This window comes from Lissotriton helveticus, chromosome 1_1 (genome assembly GCF_964261635.1).
Source record: "Lissotriton helveticus chromosome 1_1, aLisHel1.1, whole genome shotgun sequence".
Lineage (NCBI taxonomy): Eukaryota > Metazoa > Chordata > Amphibia > Caudata > Salamandridae > Lissotriton > Lissotriton helveticus.
In genome coordinates, this window is record NC_136057.1 from 1,518,044,308 (window position 1) to 1,518,057,150 (window position 12,843).

Sequence of the window (12,843 nt, forward strand, 5' to 3'; positions counted from 1 at the left end):
CACTAACACAATGCCACTGCCCCCCTCAAAACCATTAAACACAGGAAACTGACTAGAAACCTTCACCTTTTAACCCCAGCAGAGTTGGGGACCATAGTCAAAGCACAACTGCAACTCACTCCTCTCTCCCAAAATGCAACTGACCTCACTGATCATTTGAACAAATCCATTATTGAGGTCCTCAACCAAATTGCCCAAGCAAAATTGAAAACACAAAAAAACACCTCCTCCAAATCCTGGTTCAATGCTGACCTGAACAGGGAGAGACGTTCTCTTAGAACAATTGAGCGTACTTGGAGGCAACACCCGTCCCCCACAAATCTGACCCTCCTAAGATCTGCTAGGTCTAAGTATAAAAAACACATTCTCAATGAAAAGGCCTCCTTCTTCTGTTCACAACTGGATCGGGCCAAAAATAGACCCAGGGAATTGTACAGCATTGTTAAAAACCAAACAGCCTCGCCCCCCAAGTTGATAGCCTCAATTGAGAAATGTGAAGAAATTGCTAACTTCTTCTCTGAAAAAATCACCAAAATTGATCAATCCTTCATCTTAACCCCCCCTCCCTCACAGTACCTTACCCCCTTTGACATTTCCCCCAAAGATTTCCCCTTTTCTACTATTCCTCTTGATGCCTTTCTCCTCCCTCTTGTCATTTCCCCGCCTGAACACAACCCCACCTACCCCCTGCTAAAAAATAATGCCTCCTGGCATAACTTCCACCCAGTTACCGAGCGTGATGTCCTTAACATCATTACCAGACTTAAACCTTCCTCTCACACTAGAGACCCTCTCCCTGCTAACCTTGTCCAAGATTTAAAACACATCATCGCTCACTATTGGACCACTATCATCAACTCCTCATTGGCTACGGGTTGTGTCCCTGTCTCCCTCCAACTTGGACAAATCACTGCCATCCTCAAAAACCTCAAGCCGATCCAAACAACCTTAATAATCTCTGTCTTATCTCTAACATCCCGCTTCTCTCTAAAGCCCTTGAAAAATGTGCCCTGCTTCAATTGGACAAACACATTGATACTTTCAATCTGTTGGACTCACTACAATCAGGCTTTAGAAAGGGCTGCAGTACTGAAACAGCCATGCTTAACGTAATTGATGACATTCATTCATCCCTTGACAAGGATGAGTCCTCCCTTCTCATTCTCCTCGACCTCTCTGCTGCTTTTGATACTGTCAATCACTCTGCCTTACTTAGCACTCTCAAATATCGTTTGTCCTTAATGGCTCAGTCCTCAAATGGTTCTCCTCCTTTTTCCAACACAGAACCCAACAAATTAAAATTCTTGACTGCCTTTCTAAACCTAGGCCTGTCTCCCTTGGTGTCTCCCACGGATCTACACTCTTTCCCTCTCTTTTCAACCTCTTCATGGAACCTCTCACCCTCATTCTTAAGCAAGCTGGAATCAATTACCTCCTCTATGCCGATGACACCCAAATCTGCTGCAAGATTAAACCACGTTCTGATATCCTACACCTCAATGACACCCTGATTAAGATTCAATGCTGGTTCCATTTCGACCATCTCAAACTCAACCCTAAAAAAAACAAAATCATCCTCTTCTCCCAAAAAACAACCCGCTTCCCATCCAAGCCTGGATCTCTGACCTTAAAGCTCTCAACTGTTCTCTCACCATTTCCAACTCAGTTAAATCCCTCGGGATTAACATTGACTGGAACCTTAGTCTTATTTCTCACATAAAAAATGCAGCAAAGGGTGCTCTCCTCACGCTCCATCACCTCAAAAAAAGCAAACCCTTAATTCTTGCAAATGACTTGAAATTAGTTGTCCAATCACTGGTCCTATCGAGAATCGACTATGGTAACGCCATCCTTGTTGGAACACCTAAAATCCACTTAGCCCCAATCAAATAATAATAATAATAATAATAATAATAATATCGTCATTTGTAGAGCGCGAGCAGCTACCTCAAACAGAGGTGCCCCGGCGATATGACGAAACAGACTGCAAGCGGAAGATTCTGCGTATGTTACCTAGGCCTGATGCTCTAGGCTAAATAGCCAGGTTTTCAGTGTTCTCCTGAAAAGTGGCTCTGATTCCATATGTCTCAGGTAGTTTGGCAAGGCATTCCATAGCTTTGCGGCCTTAACTGTGAGGGATCTGCCTCCCATCAGTGCTTTCCTGAACCGAGGAATACACAGTAAGTTTTGAGTATTTGATCTCATTTGATATTTGATATTTGATATTTATGTATTTTTATAAAGCGCGAACATTCGCTCCCAGGGGAGCATCTTGGCGCTAAGCTTGCGAACAGTAGGTTGATGAAAAATGAAGCAGGTGAAAGGATGAGACTAAATGGCTGCCAGTACGGAGGTATCTGATTGTTTGTACACCCATGTCTTGAGGAGTTTTCTGAAAAGACCCTCCTTTTCAGTCAGTCTGAGGCTAACTGGTAGGTTATTCCATGCCTTGGCTGCCAAGACAGTGAAAGTTTTCCCACCCTTGGTTTGATATTTAAATCTGGGAATCAGGATGAGGTTTGTCCCAGATGATCTCAGACATCGCGGAGGATTATAACGCACAAAACGATGTGTAAAGTAGCGGGGACCTGTGTTTTGCATAGATTTAAAAACGGTAAGAAGCAATTTAAAAAGAATTCTTTTGTGCAATGGGAGCCAATGCAGAGCTCTTAATGCTGCTGAAGCTGATGACCTTCTGGGAAGTTGTAGGACCAGTCTCGCCGCTGCATGTTGTATACTCTGCAGCTTCTTAAGGGTGGACTTTTTCACACCAGCCATTAATCCATTGCAGTAATCAAGTCGGGAGAGTATTAAGGCTACCGCGACTGATTTTCTAGCTGCAATGGGGAGGAAATCAAAGAATTTTTTCAGTGATTTAATGAGACCAAAACAGCGTCCAGCCGTAATCCTGATGTGGTCATCGAAAGAGAGAAGTGAATCAAATTGCACACCTAGATTCCGAGCTGATGCTACTGCACTAGGGGGGGCTTCCGATCCCATGGGCCACCAGTCTTTCGGACAGAAAGATAGATCTTTACCCAACGGTATAATTTCTGTCTTCGCACTATTGCATTGAAGATGGTTTTTGTTCAACCATTGAAAAACATCCGATAGGCAGGTTTTAAAACGAAGGTCTGCATCTGGCCATTTTTTATCGATGGTAACGACAAGTTGTGTATCGTCGTATCGTGTATCATTAGTCTATTCCGCTTGTAGCTACATAAACGCTGTTTCAGATAGCTCGGGCATTTACCATTTAGTGAGCGGAAAGCATATTTCAGCACCTTAAATTCGATTTTCCTGACCACGGGCAGCAAGTGGAGTTTCTTGATATGCAGAGAGAAATGATGACAGAATGGTACTCGTCTAATCATTCTCGCAGCTGCATTCTGCACCATCTGTAGTCTTTTAATCAAATATGCAGGTAGACCTACATAGAGGCCATTTCCATAATCTAATGTAGCCATCACGTGTCATGTATTATGACTTAGCGACAGTCCTCTGGTAGCAGATGGATGAATGTACGCAGGCTTATGAATTTACCAAAACAGGTAGAAGTCACCTGCTTGATCTGAGCTGAAAATGAGAGGTCCGTATCCCACTTCACCCCCAAATTTTTTGCCAACTCTGCAGGAGTGGGAGGGGGACTCATTTCCGGCGGCCACCATAGGTCCGCTGGTAGCGGGAGATATTTTTAAAAGAAGTAGTACCTCAGTTTTCTCGGCGTTTAGCTTCAGTTTATTATTATTCATCCATGGGGAGATATCTGTCAGACAGCCCCTACAGCTCTTAAAGACGTTAAATGAGAACATCAACTGGGTGTCATTGGCTTATGATATCGCCTTCACCCCCCAGTTGGCTATGAGTGAGAACAGCGGTCCCAGGTAAATATTGAATAAAAGAGGGCTGAGTGCTGATCCCTGGGGGACTCAACACCAAATCTGCTTGGGTTTGGATTTGTGTGGTTGTAGGGCAATCTGTTGTGTCTGGTCGGAGAGAAACGATTTCAACCAACCCAGGACCGTCCCCCCCCCCCCACGCCGATGTCCTTGAGTCTTTGCAACAGTCTTAAATGGTCCACCGTGTTGAATGCCGTGAATAAGTCTCGGAGCACCAGCATTGCATTGCTGATGCCCCTGAGTCCACCAACATTCTTACTGATTCCGCCACTTCCAAGAGAGCCTTTTCGGTGCTAAAACCAGGTCTGAAACCAGATTGGGTATCATGTAGAAAGCCATGTTCGTCAATGAAAAAGGATAGCTGTCTTTGTACCCACTTTTCCAGCATTTTTGCAGGGGCTGGGAGAAGTGAGATTGGGCGATAATTGCTCAGATCTCCTGGCACTCCGTTAAGTTGTTTTCTGAGGGGGAGAACAATGGCATGTTTCCACGTCTCCTGGAAAATGCCGGATGTCAGAGAAGTGTTCCAGATATGGATCAACACCTTAATGATCGAGTGAGCCACTACTTTCCATAGTTACGGGGGGGGGCAATGTTCCTCTGTTATCAACCTTGCTGCTTATCACAGATTGCAAACGGTTCAATCACGTCTCCCCTGCCCTGAAATCTCTTAAATGGCTCCCCATTGAAGGCAGATCCACCTACAAGATCGCTTGCATCACACATAAAGCCCTTCATCAAAATACCCCAGGGTACCTCTCGGACAAACTCCACAAAGCCTGCGGCTCTAGAGTGTTGAGGAGCACCGACACACTCGCTCTCATTCCCCCTCTGTTAAATAAGAAATCCACACAAGCACGCTCCTTCTCTGGAAATGTACCTACCATCTGGAATTCCCTCCCTATAGAATTACGCTGCAACCCCTCCTAATACAGCTTCAAAAAAGCCCTGAAACTGCACCTTCTCAACAAATGCTGGTGTTCTTAATCCCTACACCGGGCACTATTCCCAATCCTGATTCTCACTGTTTTGGGTTCCCCTTATCGATCTCCTGACTTCCTCTCCCCCCCTCTTCTTATAACTACCCTATTTTACTACCTTTCCCCTCTTATATCACTAAGTCCCCTTATAGTCTCAGCCTGTGTCTCACTGTTTAGGGCTCCCCTTACCGATCACTTGACTTCCACTTCCCCCACTCTTCCTATAGCTACCCCATTTAACTACCTTTCCCCGCTCGTATAACTAAATCCCCTTATAGCCCCAGTCTACACTTACCCAGTTCTCCCTCACCCTTCCCCTTCCATTGTCTTCCGCCATTCCTGCTTCCTCACCTCCTTCTTTAGCCTTTCCCAACCACACTTGCTCTATTACTCATGACTCTCTCTATTCTAATGTAAATCTTAATGTAATTAGCCCTGGTAATTATTTTGGTCTGTTTTTATTGTTATAAGTTGTTTGTGTATGCTACCTCATTATACAAATGTTACTTTGCAATTTTTTTCCTCTTTCCTCTAAAAAAATAAAACAAACCCATTTAAAGCGCTCTGATACCCTCGGGTCCAGCCAGCGCTATATAAAACCTTATAAATAAAATAAAATAAATTAACCGTTACCGAATATGCAGCAAGTTAATGTTTTTCAAGACTGCTTGCTATGTATGAAATGCACTTTGTTTGCAAGAGAGAATTCAGTCGAATCACATTGTGTCTCTAATCCACAGGTGAACCCTTGGTAAGGCATGACAGTAAGCAAGTACAAGTTGATATCCAAGACTTAGGATATGAGACGTGTGGAAGAAGTGAAAATGAGGCTGATCGAGAGGAAACCACCAGTCCAGGTAAGAAAAGGTCGCTCAGTTAGGATGCATGTATTCTGTGATATGGAGTGACATGAATGCTCTCTTTGAGTGAAAGTCCTGGATGACACTTGAACATGAAATTACTAGGGATTATCATAATGTGGAAGATATCAGGATACATCTGTTAGATAGTCCTCATTTTCTGTACACTGTAATTTACAGGTGTAGGGTTACCTGCTAATGCCTTGGTTTAACCCTCTGAATGAAGGATAACCACAAAATCATTGGTGTATACCAGTTTCCTCGGTTTTTCCTCTCATTCAGGCTATTTTCCCATACATGCTTCATCAGGTTGCTCCTGGAAATTACCATGTGTGCGAGCTTTAATATGCAATATTGGTTCATAGTAAAACTGCCTTTTGTATCAACACTTCTTTGAGTAATTCTTCCAAAATGTGGCTTGGAATTATGGTTTAAAGTGAAATTCTTTGCCTTTGCTGATCTTGATTTGTTGACTTTGTAGATTGTGATGAGCAAGAAGATCTAGTCAGGGAAGCCAGTATGGTGGAAGAATTGAACTCACATTTAACGTTATGGGAAACAACAATGACTAGTACTCCTAAGTCCAGTACAAAGAAATTCAAACCACAAAGCGAGAAGGAGCAGATCGAGAGTGGGAATCCAGAAGATGTCACAGTCCTTCTCCAGAATGTGAAAGATCTTAAGAAGCAGCTTGAAAGATCTGAGAGGGTGATCTGGAGCCTGAAGTGCAACAAACATTCTTTTTTCACCAGCAGTGATTGTGTTGGTAGCATGGAGAGACTCTATGGTGTGACACAGGACATGATGCTTCAAGACTCCTCAGGTCATAGCATGACCGATGAAGATGAAGAATGGCATTCTGATGATCTTAGAACAATTTACCATTCTAGTGTCCAATCGAACAAATATTTGCAGCAGCTTACAGAGAGGGTGTCGTTATTGGAGGACCAGCTTCAGACATCTAAGCAAGATATGGATCCACCACACCAGCTGAAATCATCAACATGGTCAGGGTATGAGATCTGTTTTATGAAAGTTCTTTTTTTAAGACATATACATCATTATAAGCCATGCAATTTGCTAGACAGTCAGCGGAATTCATTGTTGAATGTTATGTGTTATTTTTTTACTTTTTCTTTAATAGAATGTGAGGATTCCAAGCCTGAAGTGTTTGTTGAAATATTTGTAATTATCACATAAGAAAAGTGACTTTAATGACCTTGTATTTCCTGTAATTTACACATGATTTTGTGTTGTCTCAATCATAATGATCACGTGGCCTCGCCTATTAGTGAATAATTCATTATTCTTGTCTAAGAGTGATAAATTGGCAGCTGAGAAGACGAGTGCCAGTGGTCTAAAGTTAAATAGGACCAAAACAGAGATTTCCAGGACTAGGGCCCACATTGCATGTTAAACTAGCCTGCACAAACTTGGTAGTTGTATGCATTGCAGTCCACACACAATGAGAATGATATATATATTGGGATAGCAGAGAGGGAACCATGGAGCACATAACTGCTCTATCATCCTTTACACATATGACAGTAGAACAAATAAAGTCTCCTCTCCACAGTGAAAAGTCAGACTCCATCTAGTTGCCAGCACTGTCACTGTTCCCCTGACTTCAATTATGAATAGTGCCACCAGTACAGAATGTTATACACATCCTTGGAAGGAGGCTGCAGTTAGGCTATTGCTGGAAACCCCTAATCTAGACCCCAATGATATAAAAAATATCGCCTCATCTTCCTGCTCCTGATACCTTCAACATTTTTGGAAAAACATCTAACTGTTTAGGAGCAAACATGGCACTGAAACTGCATTGGTTTCAGCTGTGGACAGTATCAGATCACTGTTGCACTGATCTTACTCGATTTGTCCGCAGCCTTTGATACCATCTCTCTGACCCTTCTGACAGGTTTATTATATAAATTAGGTATAAAAGACTCAGCACTGAAAATGTTTAAATCCTTTCTGAATGAGAGATCTCAGACTCTGACCTTCAACCAATTCAAGTTGGACTCACCCTGCAATGTGGGGTACCTCAGGGATCTTCCCTGAGCCCAACACTATTTAACTTATACGTATTCCCACTAGCTAAATTAATTAGGATATTGAGCTACTGGCACTTTCATATGCTGAGAACACTGAAATAATCAGGTCTATCACAGAAGACAATGAGTCTGTATCTGCCAATTTCAACAACTCCATGAAGGCAGTGGCTAATCGGATGATAATTAATTGTCTAAAATTGGCAACTGGTGGCCAGGGATGCCGAGATTGCTGCCTACCCCCATTGACTCTGCAAAAAATCTGGGAGTGATTGTGGACAAAAATACAGGGACTCCTTTAAGTACCACTACTTATGGTACCGAGGCAGGAGGAAGATTCAATGAAACATGCAGTGAGAAAGAGTCCTCCTCCCTATTTGTAGTGCCAACACTTCCCACTGGGGGCCCATGGTCAATTGAAAGACAAGGTCCTTTTTCCTTACTTGGAGGCTCAGGGGGCCCACAAAGGACCGGACAAGCAGGCATATGCATCAAAGTAAATACCGGGAGCAAATGGGCAGATTCTCAGAATCTGCCCCTTTGCTCCCAGTATTTTTGCATTTGGGATGCATCATCCCAAATGCAAAAATCGCAATTTAAGGAATCTCTAAATTGAGATTCCTTAAATTGTGATTGCATTTAAGGAATCCCAATTTGAGATTCCTTAAATGCAATGCATGAAAGTCAAAAAAATAGCAAATTCGCTAATAGGGGGAGCAAATTACCATGAAGTTGGACTTCATGGTAACAGATATATACGTACAGTGTTATGGCATAGTCATCGGGTGTCCAATAACGTGCTATATGCCAGCCTCACCTGAGGCAACCTCTGGTCTGGGTAGTAGTGTCTCAGAAATGAAAAACACCCCCAGAGGGAATGTGAAAGAAAAATACTCTTAGAAAACAAAATCGCTCCAAAGGAAACTTTAATCTAAAAAGGAGAGGTAAGGTTATTAAAAAATTTTGATATGGTGGTAAATCAAGTTACTGGATCACCTTATATCTCATAAATGGTCAACATGTTTCTGCTCTTTCTGGCCCAGCCGGGTCTATAGAGCATTCGTCAGGACATACAAGACAGAAGGTCAGTACTTACACCATTTGTGTAGTTTTCTGACAAAGTGTATGAATTTTCACCACTTGGTTTTATTCGTACTTTTGATTCCTACAATGGGGAAATAAAAGGTGAAAGTACATTTCATGTGAGGTTAGAAAATAGCACTCTTAGCAATCTCTAAGTTCAGAGAGCGAATTATTAACTAAGCGTCTACTGTGAACGCTGTGGACAAATGAAAAGAAATAAGAAGGGGTAATGCGGTCATAACTGGGAACACTGGGGGCTTTATTTACAAAAATATATGTAACGTATTAATGTACTCGTTTGTTGGTACTTATGTTTACAAGCGCAGGAGGCAGATGTATAAGCCTCGAAAGTCTGGTCCTTTATGTTACTCTAAATGAACCATTCTTATTTAAAAACATTCAGATACCAATATTAACATGACAAATTGTGTGCATAGCCAAATATGCCTGTTGATATGAGGCACTATTAATCTTTGTCCGACTCGTGTAAGGACGCACTAGCAGTGTGTACGGGATCAGCCATATCTGAATTTAGTGGGGCCGATATGGTAGAAGTTTTCATTACTCCTCTCACTCTGTGTATATAACACCACCCACTCTTATCTAATGTTTCTCACAACCTCTCAATCCTGAATCGATAGGAAAAACGAAAATTAAATCTTATGAAAGTTATAATGTTATCGTACATCCACCAGTACATAGGTCTCTTTGGAAATGGAAAGTGTGTTATAGGCGGTATATTAAAAGTATGTTAGTCAATTACCATTAAGGGAGATAGACTCACTATTGTATTAATTATGTTATTACGAAGCGCGATGTGTTTACCTAAGTGCAGGAAATCACAATCGACAGCAGGGTGCATGGGTATTGATAACCCGAGTTGTGGTAATGTAAAAAGGAAAAACACCCGTAAGGAACCGGTATTTGTTGTTTTACTGGGAAAACGATTAGTGCCTAGCAGCGCCGCCATTCTTACCCGCGTGTTGGAGCGTCTCCACGTCCTGTGCTGGCTCTGCCCCTGGACGATCGGAGACCGCTCCTCCTTCCTATTTGTGGAAGTGTAGTAATAGAAATAGGACTAGTTCGTCTTCCTAAACAGAAACGCTGAGTCTACGTGTGATTGAAACTCCACCTCATTTTGGTAAAAGAGTGGTGATGAAGATAGGACTAGGCTCATCGTCCTCACATCGAATGTAAAAACTTCATGTGGTTTCAAGTTGTGTGACATGGTGTTATCTGTCACAGGAGTCTAACCTCGTTTGTGGATCCCGCCTAGTATTGTTGGATGACGTGATTAATAAAATTCATGAGGGTGTTGCTACCGTTTTCACGGAAAATAGGGAGGAAGTTTGAATTCCCAAAGGCATACAGATAGGTTTTAGGCTACCACATCGATATATCAAAAAGTATGAGCCATTCTTATCACTGTTGGAAGAAATTGGAACTCATCACTAATGTAAAAGTGCTTGTAAACCTGTTACAGTTGAACTAAATTGAACTCTATGTTACAGTGGAGGATAGTGATATTATGGTAGGTTACTTGTTCGATAATGGACACATTGGTACCGGTGATGTTATGTAAATTGGTGCCACGGTATGTTATCGTTCAAACCTGTAAGATGTGTTTCTAGGCGATTGACAATTTTTTTTCTGTATTTCCAGTTTTGTCTGTTAACATTTCAAGGACTGTCCACCTCAGTTCTTCACATGAATGGCCTGCTTCTACAAAATGGCTACATAATTTGGTATTGTTTCTTTTCAGTCTTATGTTGCTTTTATGCTCCCCTATTCTGATCTTTACCTTTCTACAGGTCATGCCCACATATTGCTTCTGGCATGGGCAACTCACCAAGTATACCACATGGGTAGAGTTGCAGTTGGTATGCTGTTTTGGGGTCCAGACCAAGGTTTCTGTGAGTTGTAATGTCTTAGTCGTATTTGTGAGTTTGCACACCACACAGGTACCGCAAGGATAATGTCCTGGGCATCATATTGGTATCTCTCGTTAGTGTCACAGTATTCCTCTTCACTGGACGTGTATGAACTAACGTATCTTTAAGGTTCTTTGTGCGTCTGTTTGCGAACCTTGGTTTAGCCCAGTTGTATTTCCCGGAGGTGATAATTTGCCAGTTTTTTTCTGACCAATTTTTTAACATCATATGTTGCTGGACAGTAAGTAGTTACACATGTAACTAAATCCTGAATTGGTTCTTTGTTGGTGGTTTGTAAAAGGCACTCTCTCGGTTGGTATTTAGCTCGCTTACGGCATTTAGAGATGGTAGATGCTGTATATTCTCTGGCTCTCAGTTTTTGACTCAGTTCTTCTGATCGTAGGGCAGGGCCAACTTGATTGGAAGTCCTCCAGGCACAGTCCACGTAGTTGGTAATCAGACCCAAGCAAGATAACAGCACTAGTATCCCCTGCTGTAGTGCATTCTGGTGCTGCTCCCATAGTCTCTTTCAGCTTCGAGGTAGCTACCTCAGCGCTCTGTGGTAATTTGGCCATGCTCCTTCTGGTGGCTGGTACCCTTGTTTGGCTCACCCTACCCGATGAGGTTATGCCACGTTAGTGCCCTACCAGACTCTGAGTGTTTTTAGTCAGAGTTTATTTAAATTTGATTGCTATTAGCATGTGCTCACCTTTTGTAGCTATCTGTGTGCTGACAGTGACAGTGGTCTCAGCCAGCTCTACCACCCTGACAATGTACTGTAAGTTGCAGTCTTCTCTGGTAAGCAGATCACACTGGTGGTCAGGACAAAGCGGTGTTGGATCCTTGGAGAAATGCCAGCATTACTTTGTAGGTAATGTAGGTGTCACCAACACACACCTCCCACCCAAAAAAACAGTGAGTCCTCCACAAAGGAGCTGGGTAACTTGGCAAGGTTGTTATGGGAGTTGAATGGGGCACTAGAGATGATAACATGTGCCAATGCACGAGGATCCTCAAATTGCAGCATGTCATGCTGGTACGATCAAAGCAAATTTATGGACAGCTTCTTGGTTTCTGAGAATTTCCCCATTGGTGGACCAGTTCAGATTAGCTACCTATAGCCACAGGTTGCAGCTCACTGGAAACAATGTACCTCCACTTGGCTTCAGGCTAGAGGGATAGCTCCGCCTGAATGGTATTTCCTGATAATTGGTCCCAGGTTTACTGAAGGACATGGCGATAGGCACACAGGCATGCAGGTGATGGACTACGTGGATCACCACAACTCCATTCGACACAACTCCTTCACACCTCGCTCAATGCTTGATGCTCTTGCTTAGTTCTTATTACACAGCTCCTTGTTTCCATGACAATTGTACTGTGGTTTTCTCTTCTAGATGGTGCTTTGCTCTGGGAACCCTTCTAGTACTTCCGTCTCTTCATTATGGCCTATTATGTCAGGACTCCTCTTACCAGCGATGCTAATGATCAACTGAAAAGGGAGCTAGCTGCCCAGAGGCACCAGCCCTAGAGATAAAAAAATTCCCCATACATTGCTGTGGTCCGACTTGCACTGGTCAGTGAGAAATCCCTGGAAACTGATGTGGGGATGCAGTCCTATATTTATGATAGGTTTGTACATGTGGCGCCGCGGCCAGGTCGACTGACGCTGGACGATGGGGATCACGGTTCGATCCCTGGCTCCGGCGGCAGGGGTCTGCCCAGCACCATGTCACTCTGGGCAATAGCTCACTTAATCCCCCAGCGCTGAGATACCCTTTTGGGGGTGATTCGTGCGCTATACAAGTACTGGATTTACTTTTATTTTTGTAAATTGTCTGGTTTCAGGGGAATGGATCGCACCTCTTGCATAGCTACTTAGTCAATAATAGACACAGTCTATTATTGTTGAGAGTGGAGCTGGGTGTTCCTTGACTGTTCCACCTCAGCTGGCTAAACAAAAAAAACCATCTGTTCACACATCAGGGTAAGAATGGAGCCGAAAGGGGCAGAGAGTGTCCTTACCTTTCAAAGGG

At 43.0% G+C, this 12,843-nt stretch overlaps 1 protein-coding gene across 6 annotated transcripts in view; it reads left to right on the top strand.

Moving 5' to 3' along the window:
- Positions 1-12,843, top strand: part of PDE4DIP (phosphodiesterase 4D interacting protein) — a 1,524,691-nt gene that overhangs the window by 1,057,751 nt on the left and 454,097 nt on the right. For all 6 annotated transcript variants that reach the window (XM_078686955.1, XM_078686929.1, XM_078686947.1 and 3 more), the window contains 2 exons: positions 5,620-5,736; positions 6,221-6,752. In XM_078686955.1, the coding sequence (XP_078543081.1) occupies positions 5,620-5,736; positions 6,221-6,752 (649 nt within the window). The remainder of the gene's footprint in view (positions 1-5,619; positions 5,737-6,220; positions 6,753-12,843) is intronic.